Here is a 13,913-nt window from a genome sequence, read left to right as displayed (position 1 = left end):
CCCCAGATTCCTAACAGCCTTACCTAACGTGCCGGGGTGTTTTGCGCGTCAACCGGCCCCTGCGCGACTCGTACCGCCACTATTTGCGATCGCTCCCCATGTAAAACATAACAGTTGGCCGCCATTTTTGATTGGAATCGGCCGCCTGCAAATTTGCCGCTACTTTTCAGATAAGCTATTTCTACGGATCAGAAAAGTAGTGGCGCATTTGCAAGTAGCTGATTCGGCGCGCTGCTGACCAAGATGGCGGCCACTCGGCTTATGAATACATGGGGAGCGATCGCAAATAGTGGCGGTACGAGTCGCGCAGGGGCCGGTTGACGCGCAAAACACCCCGGCACGTTAGGTAAGGCTGTTAGGAATCTGGGGACGTGCAAACTTCGGTCTCAAAGTGTTCCGGCACGGTAAAACGCATGTTTGTTCATTTGGCCCTATGCACCGCTCCGCGACTGTTGTTAGGGCTAATGTAAAAGACTGCAAGCAAGAGAAGCCCTGCAACAGTCGCCGCGGCTATAGTAAACCCAACATATACACCATGTTGACATTCAGTAACACAATTGACGTTATCATGAAAATGCTCAGTCAGAAACTATGTTGAGAACAGATTTCCAGTTACCTTACTCGTATGAGAAGCCTTTAGACTGACAAATGTCAAGTAAACTTGGTGAAATCGTGAAAAAAAACGGCAAAATCACTCCTCAGTATTTGTCAGACGACTTTTGACTTTCCCTCCTGTTCTAGTTCTACGAGCCTCGCTCTGGCGTGACCTGTAGTAACCTGTAAGGGCATGACGGGTATTTTCCAACATGGCTGCCGAAGATGGACATTGATCGCTGAGATCGGCCTATTTCTTATTGTGACTGGTTATCTCTGAGCCCTTCCAGCTTAAATAATGGCAAGTATGACGAAAGAGGTGTATAGGAAGGGCATGAAGAGTGTGAAGATCGCTCAGGGAGCCGTGGTCGCCCTGGCTGTAGTTTACGGGCTCAAGAAGCTGTACCCGCGGATCTACTCCCAGCTCGGAACCCCCCAGCAAAATGCCGGCTCCAAGGAGAAAAGATCGACAGAAGAAGACAAAGAAGCCGGGTCGCCAAACGGACCCGTGGGGACTGGTCATAATAGGAAAGGGGCGGCGACCATCAATAAGGACTTCTTCAAGCAGCTTCTAAGGCTGTTAAAAATCATCTTTCCCAGTGTCTTCACGAAGGAGGCGGGGCTCCTGACGTTACACTCCTTTTCGCTGGTCTGCCGAACATTTCTGTCCATCTACGTTGCTAAACTGGACGGCAGAATAGTTCGCAGTATCGTCCGGCGCGACATGAGGGTGTTTGCCGCCCTCCTGGCCCAGTGGCTTGCCATCGCCGTCCCCGCCACATTCATCAACAGTGTGCTTCGCTTCTTAGAGAACAAGCTGGCTCTTGCCTTCCGCACCCGGCTGGTCAACCACGCGTACAAGCTGTACTTCGACCGACAGACGTACTACCGTGTCACCAACCTGGACGGACGGCTCAGTAACCCTGACCAGTGTCTGACGGAGGACCTCACGGTTTGTTTGTTTGTTTGTTTGTTTGTTTGTTTTTTGCTTGTTTAGTATGCTTTTGACTGCTTCCCTCCACAACACGACATTGTACACAGTACGATTTTATGTACATTACTTTAAGACCAGCCCACAAAGTTGAATTTGAACCTAGAACCTTTAGATTAGAAGTCAACAACCCTGATCACAAACCAACCTTGCCACCCTAGGTGTTTTCCCAGTCCGTGGCCCACCTGTACTCCCAGCTCACCAAACCAATGCTGGATATCGTTCTCATCTCCGCTGCGCTGGCCAACATGGCTGCCGATAAGGGCGCGAGTGCCAGGATACCCAGCATGATCTCTGGGACCACCATATTCTTCACAGGACAGGTGAGTTAAGGATATATACTAGTAAGTATAAGTCATAAATAAATACATGAGTGATACACAAAGTAATGGCACACTCAATAATATATGGACAACAAAGCTTGATATTAAAAATAACAAAATCTGAAAGAAGGCTGATTTAATCCATGCTTAGGAGACAGCTCGAGCTTCAATCTGATGGTAGTGTGATGATGCCAGTGTGATTGACGACCTGTATATTTTGTTGTTTCAGATCCTGCGTGCGGTGTCACCCAGGTTTGGGAAGCTGGTAGCAGAGGAGGCTCACAGAAAAGGCTACCTCAGATACATCCACTCACGCATCATCACTGACTCAGAGGAGATCGCCTTCTATGGGGGACACCAGGTATACTTTCTCCAATTCTGTGTGCTTTATATAAGTATGGATCATAATGCACAATTTGCAACTTCCTGAAAAGTGCACCACAGCATCTTGTAGTTAGGTCAGGTCAAAATAATATACTGGTACTGTCAATGAATACTGATCCTGAGTGGAAGTCTGTATCATTATACAGATATTGGCACCTTGAAGTTGAAAAGAGCAACATAGTATCTTGTACCTGTAGTTAGGTAGGCCAGACCAAAAGAACATCTAGGAAGATCAACATGAAAACATGAGGGGTTACTTGGTACACATATACGCCCAGCTTCAATGACAGGCTTATTCTATAATCATTACAGGTTGAGTTGACACTGCTCCAGAAGAGTTACCGAGCACTGGCAGACCAGATGAACCTGATCTTCAGGAAGCGCCTGTGGTACATCATGCTGGAGCAGTTTCTCATGAAGTACGTCTGGAGCGCCGCCGGGCTGCTCATGGTCGCTGTTCCCGCCATGACGGCGTCCGCGTACCAGAACGAAGGTGGGTAGATGCAAAGATATCCGTATTTATGTTTACTGAAGAAAAACATCTGGTTTTTGCTCTGTTTCTTCTTCTTCCATTCCAAACACTGACCTGATCAAGACAATGACCTAAACCAGACCGTCTGTTACCATGGTAACTGGTGTTGGTTTACATGTTGCAATTTTATAGTAGGAGGAAGTTAGATTCCTGTCACTATATATGGGAATGTTTTTGAGTAAGAATTAACAGAGCAGACCGTATGAGAAGGTAAACATTTGCTTTGCATGTTACCTTTCTAGTAATTTATTCCTTTCTGTCATCTTTAAGTTAGGGTAGCCCAGCTCAATGCTTTATATTGGGGCTGTGGGTCACAAATAACAAATGATAATCATACTCATCACAAGACTGGGTAAAAGATAGTTGTGCGTTAATCTGAATTTCTTTTGATCCACAGAAAGCTTAAGTGACTCAGCGAGGAACGAGGCCATCAGTGAGCGTACGCAGGATTTCACCACGTCACGTAAGCTGCTGTTTGACTCAGCTGATGCTGTGGAGAGGATATTCTCATCTTATAAGGAGGTAGGTTCAGGTCTATTGGGTCATACAGTATTGCAAAATACAGTGTATTTAAAAAAACGTTTTTTGAGCCTGACAAGCAAAAGTCTCTGTGCTGTTTGCTCAGACAAATAGCACTGGGTTCAAAGGTTACATGTTCTGCCACACGTGATCTCTTAGCGATATCTCTACTGGTACCTGGTCATGTATGCTGTGAGGCTTTGTGCAATCATGGACTTTGATTCGATAGCTACATGTGACTTGTATGACTGCACCAATGTTTTAGGTGTGGTAGATTAACACGTGGCACAAGTGAAACAAAATCAACAAAGCAAAATACCATGAGGTTAACTGCAGGGCACAGGTTTCAGAAATACTAAATCACCTATTTTTATTGGATCAAGGAGCTTACTTGAGACACGACTCAGTGACCTAAATAATACACTCATGACATTTTGCTTGCAGTACCATTATGTTTTGTTAGGTGTCGCTGCTCAAAACTAAGCTCACTTTTTCCTACAGATCACGGAACTTGCTGGCTACACAACACGAGTGTCGGAGATGTTTGATGTGTTTGAGGACATGCGGGAGGGGCGGTACCAGAGAACAACGGTGGCAGCGACGGAGGGGGAGGGCAAGAGACAGCTGGCTGTGAAGGGACTACAGCGAATTGAAGGGCCCCTCAGGATAGAGGGTATGTACCTTTCTGATAATTACCTTCGCCAAGAAGGTTATGTTTTCAGGGGCGTTCGTGTATGTGTGTGTGTGTGTGTCTGTCTGTCTGTAAACACGATAACTTGAGAAGGCCTTAATTGATTATTTTGATACTTGGTAGGTGGGTAGGTCTTGATGAGACCTCAAAATGATTAGATTTTGGGCCCCCTAGCGGCTTGTTATGGTACTGCAGCTGAACTTCCGGTTTTGATATCTCATGATCTAGACATGCTATGGTGATGAAATTTGGATGGTAGGTAGCTCTCGTGCTGGGGAAGAAGTGATGTGAGTTTGGGCTCCCTAGCGGCTTGCTCTGGAACTGCAGGGATATATTCTTGAAATTATTCAAAAGGGGATAACTCAAGAACCGTTTGACGGATCGTCGTGATTTTTGGTATGTAGGTAGCTTACGTGATGTTTAATATAATCATGTGACAATTATGCAAATATGCATGTAATTTACATAATTTATAGGGAAATTCTATAAATCAGCTGCATTCCATGATAGGACAAGTGAAGCTTGTGACATTGGTAATTGACAACGAGAGAAACACAGGAACATATTGATTATGTTAATAATGACTTAATTTGCATAATTAATGAGAATGTTTTATAATTATGTAATGATAACTGCCTGGAATTTCATACTTGTGGTATTTGAAAGTTTAGTTGAGGTGAACATCATTAAACATAATTTATTCAAATCAGGACCTCATTTGCATAATTTATTAGGAAATGCTAGAATGCATTGTTTGTTAATATAAGACAGTTTTTGGATGAGATTATGATAAAATCATGAAAATTAGGTTCCTATTTCTTAAATCAGGGGGGAATAATCTAATCTATAATTTGTCAGTCATAAAGATTAACATCATTTGGCGAAGGTATGAGATTAGGGAACTCTAGTTAACCATTCATTCATTCATAACTGCATTCTAGTTCATTCAGTTTCTGTTGCGTATGTTTGTATGCTTGTGAAAGTTTTGTCTGTCTGATTTTCTGATTATGGTTGTTGGTTGGTATGGACCATAATTATCAGGTCTAATGAAGGAACAATATAATTTGTATCCAAATGCTTAATTTTTGCTATATGTGAAACATGCTGCCTTAGCAAGTTTTGCTTTCAATGTCAGGGCTATCTGTCTAGATTCTTAAGAGTTACACCAAATCAGTAAATTTCCCTAATACTTAAGATTGTGCTTCTCCCCAGGTGTGGTGATAGAGACAAGAGACAGCATCATCCTGAAGGACCTTCCCATCATCACCCCCACAGGTGACGTGGTTGTGGCCTGCCTTAACCTTACGGTCAGTACCTGAACCTTAACCTCTGACCCTTACCCTGCCAATCATCACCCCTTCATGGGTGAGTTTGCATGTGGGTTAGTATGAAGGAACAATCTTACAAAATGTTTTATTTTCCCCTGTACTTTCCCCAGATGGAGCCAGGTATGCATGTCCTGATCACTGGTCCCAACGGCTGTGGGAAGAGTTCACTGTTCCGAATCCTTGGCGGGCTGTGGCCTGTGTACAAGGGCAAGGTGTACAAGCCAAAACCCGACAAGATGTTCTACATCCCACAAAGGTGAGTCTAACAGCTCACAGGATACTACTTATGCTGGTTGTGCCATACACCCTTTAGCTTGAAACTAAATTTATGTACATTGTGTTCACATTGTGTACCATTTATGCCAGTTGTGTCATGCACTCTTTAGAGTGAAGCTGACATTTACTATACGATTGTGTTCAAACCAAAGCCAAGCAAGGTCATCATGTCTATATCCCTCAAAGTTGAGTCTAACAGCTCACTGTTTACTACTTATGCTTATGCTTCTCCTTCTCCCCCCAGACCGTACATGTCAATCGGAACCCTGCGAGACCAGGTGATCTACCCTGACACGATGGAGAACATGCGGACCAGGGGGGTGACAGACGAGGACCTGATGGGGATCCTGGGGATTGTACACCTGCAGCACATCGTGCAGAGGGAAGGGGGTACGCACAGATGTTTCTCATCAACTTTGACAAATCAAACTCAGGAAAGTCATTATCTATGATGAGTATGAAATGTTCATGTGTCTGAATGTGGGATGCCTGTTGTGCAAAATGTCCTGAAGAAGTAAAATCGGGTATCACTGTAACTATGTAACATGCCATTTCGCCATAAGCGCCGCGAAAAGCTCTATTCTGGTCGGTTATCATTTCAGCACCAAGGACAGATATTGGGTGTGTGTTCTTTGGGTGAATAACTGCTAGATAGGAATCTCATATCTGTGATCAGAGGAGAGCATTGGAGCTAGAATAAGATGCATTCTAGGCAACTCTCAACCTAGCACCAACCTTTCTTGGTAAGTGATTGGGAGCAAAGTTGATGGGAGGTCCTGAGGCATTACACTTGACTGTTGTGTTTTCCAGGTTGGGGTGCTGTGAGTGACTGGAAGGATGTGTTATCTGGGGGAGAGAAGCAGAGGATGGGGATGGCCAGGATATTCTACCACAGGTGAGACCAAATTGTCTGACAACAATGAAGATATAGAGTCTATACATTTCCTGTTTACTAAGCAAAAAGTCTCCTTCATGTAAAGAATTCATTTGTATTCCTTATTTTGTGAACCAAACATTGGACAAGGCTGCCCCAAAATATTTTTACTTGAAAAAATTCTCAGCCTTACAAAGCACATTAAGTCCATGGTGTGTAGCTTGTTTTGTGTTGGTATAGTTGTAGATAATTCCTAAGTGTGTAATTGTGATTGTTTGCTTGTACCACCAGGCCAAAGTTTGCCCTGCTGGATGAGTGCACCAGTGCCGTCAGCATCGATGTTGAGGGCAAGATCTTCCAGGGGGCAAAGGATGCTGGGATAGCTCTGCTCACCATCACCCACAGGCCCTCACTCTGGTAGGTCAAAAGTCAGGTCACTGTCAGCATTGCAACTCAACGGTTACGAGATGGCAGAACTTTCTGTGCACATGTTCACCTGTCCAAAAAATGAATGTTGCAGCCCTTATTAGACCTAGGAAAAAAATCTTGTGTTTCCTGTTTCCCGACCGACCCTAGCTAGAAAAAACTGCCAACCCTAGCCTTTTTTGGGGGGTGGACCCTTGCAAGGGAAATAGATATTTCGAGCTGATCGACCTTTTCTAGCTCCATGATCTGACACCTGAGTAATATAACATTGTACAATTGATTGGTTTTCCAACATTGACATTGAAAATATAAGTATCCTGTTGCAAGTTTTACTGTATTGTATAAGTTGGATCACAAGTTGGATCACCAGAGATTGCCAAAGTCTAATATAAAAAAAAAGGATAGTCCCTACCTACTGACCTTAAATTTTTCAGGACTGAAACAGAAAACACAACAATTTTTTCCCAGGCCTCAGTAACATTTCTGTTGTTCTCCTTCTCTCCCCCTCCCCACAGGAAGTACCACACCCACCTGCTGCAGTTTGATGGGGAGGGGGGCTGGCGGTTTGAGGAGCTGGACACATCCACCCGCCTGTCCCTCAACGAGGAGAAACAGAAGCTGGAGTCTCAGCTCGCCGGCGTGCCCACCATGCAACAACGCCTCAACGAGCTGTGTGAAATCTTAGGCGAGGATTCTGTTCTTAAGGACTAGGTATAAGTCTTAAAGAAACCACACTCTAGATCTAAAGGTACCAGTTTGTCTTAAACCCCTAAAAATTTAGCTGAAACGTGGTTCCAGGATTTGAGGATCAAGTCATGATAGGCTTTGGGTTATTTCAACTTGAAAAGAAATAGAGAACCCTGACCAAAAGCTTGTTGGTAAGTACTTTGTGTATGGAATTAGCATGTAAAACTTTACATGTATAAGGGTCTAGGATGTTGTTGTTGGGGAATGTGGGATCTTAGTCCTTTCAATAGAGTTCTAGGTGAAATATATTGGACCACTTTAATTCTCACTCACTAAATTTTAAAACTAATTGAGTGCCACCTGATGTTGGTATATAATAGAAGCTGCATTAAAAAGAGACTGGGAAGGTTTGGGCTTATGTACAGTGGGACATGCCCATACTTTGGCCCAGTGTTACAAGTTCTCTAACATGTTCAATATGTGGCTGACCAAAGAATGACAATCAGAACTTGAAGTTTTGGAAAAAAAGTCACTTTTTAGTATATAATGGCAAATAGCCGGGTAAGAATGATTGAATTCCAATGAAACTGAAGGTACATGTATATCTTTCCAGAGAAAGTGAATTTTTGTGGAAAAATAGTAAGGTTAGTTAAATGCAAGGGTAAACAAGGATTTGACAGTTATGATGATGTAAAAATGGTTTAAAAACAGTTACTACAGTATCCTGTAATGTGATTATAGCAATTATTCTTACTGTAGGCAGTGGGCAGTACACAACTTATCCTTCTCAATGCTGTTTAACCGCATATCCAATGTAAAATTAGTTATTTCAGTGTGGTAAAGACTTTGAAGTCCACTGCAAGGAGTACTAATGAAGGATAAGCCATATACAGTAATATGATCTTGAGTTTGTTGCTAATGTTGAAGAAAGTTACACTTTTGTGGAAAAGGATGTTACTACATTTTGTAGTATGTGTACCTGCACTAACAATGCAAAGAGTGTTTTGCACTGTACTAGGGAGTTTATTACAGGTTATACTGATAGATTACAAACATGTTTTGGGTACAGATAGTTTCAAAATATTACACCCCACAAAAGAATCTCTTTTCTCTTGGCATTTATTTATGGCATAGATTTAAAAAAATGTTTGAATGCAGTTAATTCATGAATTAATTATACAGGATAAGGTAATGTAAATGGAGGATTTCATTGGTTGATTTGATGTCTGGCTTATTGTGCTTCTCAGATTAGGTATTTGTTTGCGTGCATGTGTTCCTGTGTTACATCTACAGATTCCAGAATGTAGTAAGGACAATGCACTTTGTTGTGTGCTGTTGAGGTATTTTTGATTTTGAGTGCAATATGTAATATTTTCTCATGAAAGGTTGAATCCACACATATGTAACTTCCTTGTTTTATGTTGTATTTGCTAGTTACTTTAATGACTTTTAATTTATTTCATCTAAATGTATCAAAAGCACTGGACAAAGACAGTGAAGACTGTAGACCGAAACAGTAAGATTCCCATCTTTATGTCTTATAACTGTATACAACATCCCAATAAATTTACATGACTGACCATAGTAAATATGGTTCATTATATCATGAAGAAACTGAGGGAAATCTCTTTGACTTCCCTCAGACATTTTCAACACAAGTGATTCTTCCTTTAATTCTTTAAATTCTCATTAAGATTTGAATGTTTTATCCACCAAAGTCCAAAAACGTTTTAACTGTTTAAACCGTTTGCTCCGCCCGGTGGTCCAGGGGCCAGTCCTCCATCCAGATGGCCTGGAGAGTGGAGAAGTCTGGAGGAAAGTCCCAACACACCTGGTTACCATGGCAACGAGACACATCTTCCAGTTCCGATGCTGTTGCTATGGTAACGGGTGAGTGCCTTTCGGTACCCCTGACGTTGTCCGGTTCTGGTTGACTGTCCGCAGCTGTCAGGTTGTCCACCAGTTCCGCGATGTCGGCGAGCAGGGCGGAGGTGGGAACATCTGTGGTTCTCTCACTGCTGTGATCGTCAGGAGAACTTCTCTTGCTTCTGACGGCAAGAGGAGATTGGATTGACGGGCTTCTTGGGACAAATTCCGTGGTTGTGGCTGGGCACGGTGTTTCTATTTCCTCGTAGAAAAGCTGATCGAAAAAGGAAAACTGAGGAGAAACGTCGGCGGCGTCACCTGCCACCACATCACTGATGTCTGTAACAACGCTCGGCACTTCACATTGCCACAATTTTGCTGCGTTTACAAACAGCTCTTCCACAAGCTTGGGCTTAGTAGCGTGTACGTACCCAATCGCCGGCTGCCTGTCCACGTGAGGCCGCTGGTGACCGTCGGTGTACGGGCTGTAAGCACGGGTGGCGGGTGGGGCTTCCACCAGGTCCACGCGTTCCACCGTGGTCCCCTTGTTCTCCGCCCGGCGTCTCTTGGTCCCGTCCTCTGCCGTGCTCCGAGCGTGCGAATCTTCTTCGTATCCCAGCAAGTCCAGGAAACTGTCGGTAGAATCAGCCGGAGTGGCAGGCTTGGGCGATATGGTTGTCAGATGTGGGTCTTCCAACAACTGGCCCGGAGAAACTCGCTCTGTCTCCTCTCTATTCGGTGGACTTGTTGGCGCACTTGTAGACTGACGGAGCTCATGTCCCAGATAGAGATTCTGGTGCTCGGTAAGAAGTTGAGTTAAGAAAGATGGAGATTCCACTTTCCGTTTCTTAGTCCGCTGAGGGTCACTTAGATCCTGTTCCTCTAGATTAGTCAAAGACATCTCCGGAATGGAAAACCCCGCCTCTTGTATTATGATTGGCAGGTCTTCTCTCAGTCTGGCGTCATCGCTGCCTTCTAACGTATCGCCATGAAGACTAGAAGAGATTCCCGGGGGGCTCGACATCATCATCATCTCTTTTTCTTCTTGCACAATAGATGTGATGACATCAGACATCGCCGCAGTGCTCTCACAGACAACAGGAGGACAGACCACCAGATCTTCCTGTCTGTGTGCCGCTAACATCTTTCTTAACAGCTCTTGTTCTTTCTCGTCTCCATCAAACACAGGGACGTTTCCTACTTCAAACTTAGCAGTGCTGCTGTCCAGAACCTCCCCAGGAGAAAGCAGCCATGTTCCCGGGGCGGTTTCCCCGTGTGTTTTTGCCCTCGCCATATTTCGGTTCTCATCCTGTTGCTCAACGTCTGATTTTTCCATCGCAAACGCGGGCAGGTCGCTGCTACCAACGTCTTCAGGAGACCCCAGCGTCTCAAGGTCGCTGCTCGAGGAACCGGACGTGTAGTCTTGTAGATTTCTCTCCAGCTGCATGACCTGAAGATCCAAGATGACATTAAGGTACTCGTAATATGTTCTAATATCACATTATCTAACGTTTTACTTATTTGCACACTGTAGAGACTGTCTGCTCCTGAAATATATTTAGGGTGAAAGTCTAGTCAAAAGAAAGGTCGATAGGTCTGAGTGTTTATGACTATATTTGAACAATTCGTGATGCATATGATGTTAACTTTCATTTTGAATCAGATTTTTGACAGAATGTAATCCAACGGACCATTTCCTCCTCCTCACTGCTATTTGGTCGGGCCTCGCCCAGGAATGACGTCAGCTCGTCGTCGGAGATGTCCGGTGACGAGTCCGTGCCCGGGATCTGACCAGTCCAGCGGCGGCAGTCCGTGGCGTCCACCAGCATGGTGCTGGACACACGGCGTCTGGCCGGGAGGAAGGCAGCGGGGGGACGCACGGACCCGACTGGCGACTCGTCCGGAATGGAGGAAGACGCGACGATGTCTGTTGCAAGGCGTCTTAGGTCTGTGTCTTGCTCGGTGTGCTGGGAAACAAGGTGGGCAGGGATGGTTTAGCTACAATGACGAGGAACTGTCTTTGAAAGTCAAACACTATTTCTATGTTAACCGAACGAAAATATATTGTTTTTGCTCCGTTTTCTCTTCTTCTTCTCCATACCAATAACTTGCAATAAGGTCAGTGACCTGAACCATACGTCTGTCACCATGGTAACTAGTGTTGGGTTACATCATTTAGACTCCTGTCTGACCATACTAGTATATGAATGTGTGTTGAGTAAGAATTGGCAGAGCAGACCATATACGAAGGTAAACATTGTGAATTTGCTTTGCAAATGTAAACTTTCTGGTCTTTTATGTGCTTTAATAACACTCCAGGGCACTGTACATTTCATCATGGCGAGAAAGCAACATGCAGCAGACATACAAAACTAGCAAAAAGATTCACAACTCTAGAAGCCAGCTCTACATCAGTTCTCAGACCCTTCATGAATACCTCCATCTTGAAGCTGTGCTCCACGTCCCCCTCCACGAGGCGGGACTCCGTCCAGACGAGCCCGTGTTGAACCATCTTCTCCGCTAGGGTGCTGAACACGGTGACTGGCAGCAGTCGGTTTCTTCTCTTCAGCACCTCCACGACATACCTGCCTTCCCGCAGCACCAACTCCCTGTCGTCTTCCCCCCATCTAAGTAGGAAACGCGCAGGTTTATCCTCTACAAGTTTTCATCATCAACATGTAGTGGCGTTTTTCAAAACGCTATCTGTAGTTTTAGTCATAAGAATGCAAAGCACAGCGCCTGTCGTAAATAAGGAAGAAAGTTTCTGACAACTGACTTGATATGAAGGCTAGACATCCAGGTAATATACGCTTGAGTAACTACTTTTTGGCGTAACAAGTGACTTTTTTGTTTGGAAGTGAGCTCAAGAGAAACATATAAAGCCGAAAACAAAACACCGTCACCCCCACCTGACGCTGGCCACGTTTGGATCGTCCGCCAGAAGACGAAGATTGTCGATGAGTGAGATCTCAGTCGGACGGTGTTTCGGCATCCTAGCTGCCCCTCTTCCCGCTAGTTTATTACCAATGTAACAGTACCGATTGGGTTCATGACTGCACCCATAGGATGTCACAATTTGCATGGAGACTCTCAGAGATGATGCGTGATACGTGTATGCATGGCTGATTCGCCCACTGCGTAGAACTTTTATTTAGTCGTACATAGCGTTGCTAGGTTACACACGCGTTCTAGAACGCTGACACGGCACCATTCTATCCTTAAGTATATGGAATTTCAAGGCATTTGCGTCATCAGACATTGCAAAAAAAGTTATCCCAACAACCTATACTTTTTTTTTTCATTTTTCAGAAACATGAAGTAATATGCTATTTCAGCATATAAGCCGTTACTCTGACTTTTTTTCCAGGCAGCTCCGATGAAAAAAAAGTGTAAAAAAAGATACTTTTCTGGTCCAAAATTTACATTTTACACGCGGTTTTATCCCAATTAAAGAGGCAGCAGACGATACCCAAACTAGTATCGAAAGCCGGCTGGAAACAGCTGTTCACTGACATAATGTGATTTTCCGGCCTCCTTTTCTTGGCGGAACTACATGTAGCCCTCTGGCGTGAGGGTGTCCGTCGCATACAACAATCATAAAAGAAACTCCAGTCCGAGACCTTCAGACGCGTTTCTTACGTAACACCATGGTTATTACCATGGTAACACCGGTCATGCGTACTCTAGAGGATGGTGCACGGCAGTCCGTGGTACAGAATCAAGGTCTCGGACCTTCGCTGGCCGTCCAACTTCACCACGCCGAAAAACACTACAAACACAAGGTTTTTTCATCAATTCAAAACCTATTTGAAAATCTACAACGATCGTCGAGCTATGGGGAGCCAAACCTAGCGTGACAACCTCGCAGATCCGGCGATTTACTGCCCACTATTTGGAACTCCGACCCGGAACAAGGCTCCACGTCAACAAGACGGTCAAACTAGTACGGATCTTGTTCAGGTACATCTGGTGCATTTTGCATTCACAGAAAGTTAGTGAATGTACGTATGACGTAGGATGACATAGTATTTTGAAGATTGAGGATGAAAAACTATTATGCAAAGTACACAGAACTGTTAGATAGCGCAAGGAGGTTAAAAAGAGCGGCACAGTGTGTGGTCGCCAGCGGTATCATCATATATCATATAGGTCGCTCAGCAGGGCAGTTACAATCCTCAAATAGAACTGATTTTATCTTTCAACTTCAGAACAGCAGATTTCTTAGACGTACAGTCTAGACTACAAGATGTATATTCAAGCACTGCTGAGAAACATGGCGGCCCTGCTTCCAAATACCAAGGAGCTTTAGATTCAGTTACCTACAACAACATGACTTTTCTTCGCGCATGTATCGTATGTCAACACCTGTTGAGAGACAAAATCTTTTAAAATTTAAATACTTTTAAGAGACAAAATTGAAGC

At 44.2% G+C, this 13,913-nt stretch overlaps 2 protein-coding genes across 2 annotated transcripts; one reads left to right on the top strand and one right to left on the bottom strand.

Annotated features, from left to right (window-relative positions):
- The first annotated feature begins 774 nt into the window (after positions 1-774).
- On the top strand, positions 775-8,487 carry LOC109477441 (ATP-binding cassette sub-family D member 2-like). Its single transcript, XM_019778717.1, has 12 exons — positions 775-1,546; positions 1,747-1,908; positions 2,138-2,269; positions 2,605-2,785; positions 3,222-3,346; positions 3,845-4,016; positions 5,247-5,341; positions 5,473-5,618; positions 5,883-6,028; positions 6,449-6,533; positions 6,804-6,929; positions 7,454-8,487. Exons 1-12 carry the CDS (start codon positions 893-895, stop codon positions 7,647-7,649), a joined length of 2,220 nt encoding a protein of 739 aa, XP_019634276.1. The 5' UTR covers positions 775-892; the 3' UTR covers positions 7,650-8,487.
- Positions 8,488-9,363: 876 nt separating this feature from the next.
- Positions 9,364-12,483, bottom strand: LOC109476944. Its single transcript, XM_019777962.1, has 4 exons — positions 12,401-12,483; positions 11,929-12,118; positions 11,183-11,458; positions 9,364-10,941 (listed from the first exon to the last, which is right to left on the bottom strand). The coding sequence occupies exons 1-4, from the start codon at positions 12,481-12,483 to the stop codon at positions 9,364-9,366; spliced, it is 2,127 nt and encodes a 708-aa protein (XP_019633521.1).
- Between the last annotated feature and the right edge of the window lie 1,430 nt (positions 12,484-13,913).

Source organism: Branchiostoma belcheri, unplaced genomic scaffold (assembly GCF_001625305.1).
Source record: "Branchiostoma belcheri isolate BF01 breed outbred unplaced genomic scaffold, Haploidv18h27 scaffold4, whole genome shotgun sequence".
NCBI lineage: Eukaryota > Metazoa > Chordata > Leptocardii > Amphioxiformes > Branchiostomatidae > Branchiostoma > Branchiostoma belcheri.
The sequence above is the reverse complement of the archived record's forward strand: the minus strand, read 5'-3'. Positions and strand labels throughout refer to the sequence as shown.

Coding starts and splice junctions, on each gene's coding strand:
- LOC109477441 (XM_019778717.1), top strand. CDS start 893: ATGGCAAGTATGACGAAAGAGGTGTATAGGAAGGGCATGAAGAGTGTG. Junction 1,909..2,137: donor CCATATTCTTCACAGGACAG/GTGAGTTAAGGA, acceptor TTGTTGTTTCAG/ATCCTGCGTGCGGTGTCACC. Junction 3,347..3,844: donor TATTCTCATCTTATAAGGAG/GTAGGTTCAGGT, acceptor TTTTTCCTACAG/ATCACGGAACTTGCTGGCTA.
- LOC109476944 (XM_019777962.1), bottom strand. CDS start 12,483: ATGCCGAAACACCGTCCGACTGAGATCTCACTCATCGACAATCTTCGT. Junction 11,459..11,928: donor AGCACAGCTTCAAGATGGAG/GTATTCATGAAG, acceptor CTTGTTTCCCAG/CACACCGAGCAAGACACAGA. Junction 10,942..11,182: donor GCAGTGAGGAGGAGGAAATG/GTCCGTTGGATT, acceptor TTGGATCTTCAG/GTCATGCAGCTGGAGAGAAA.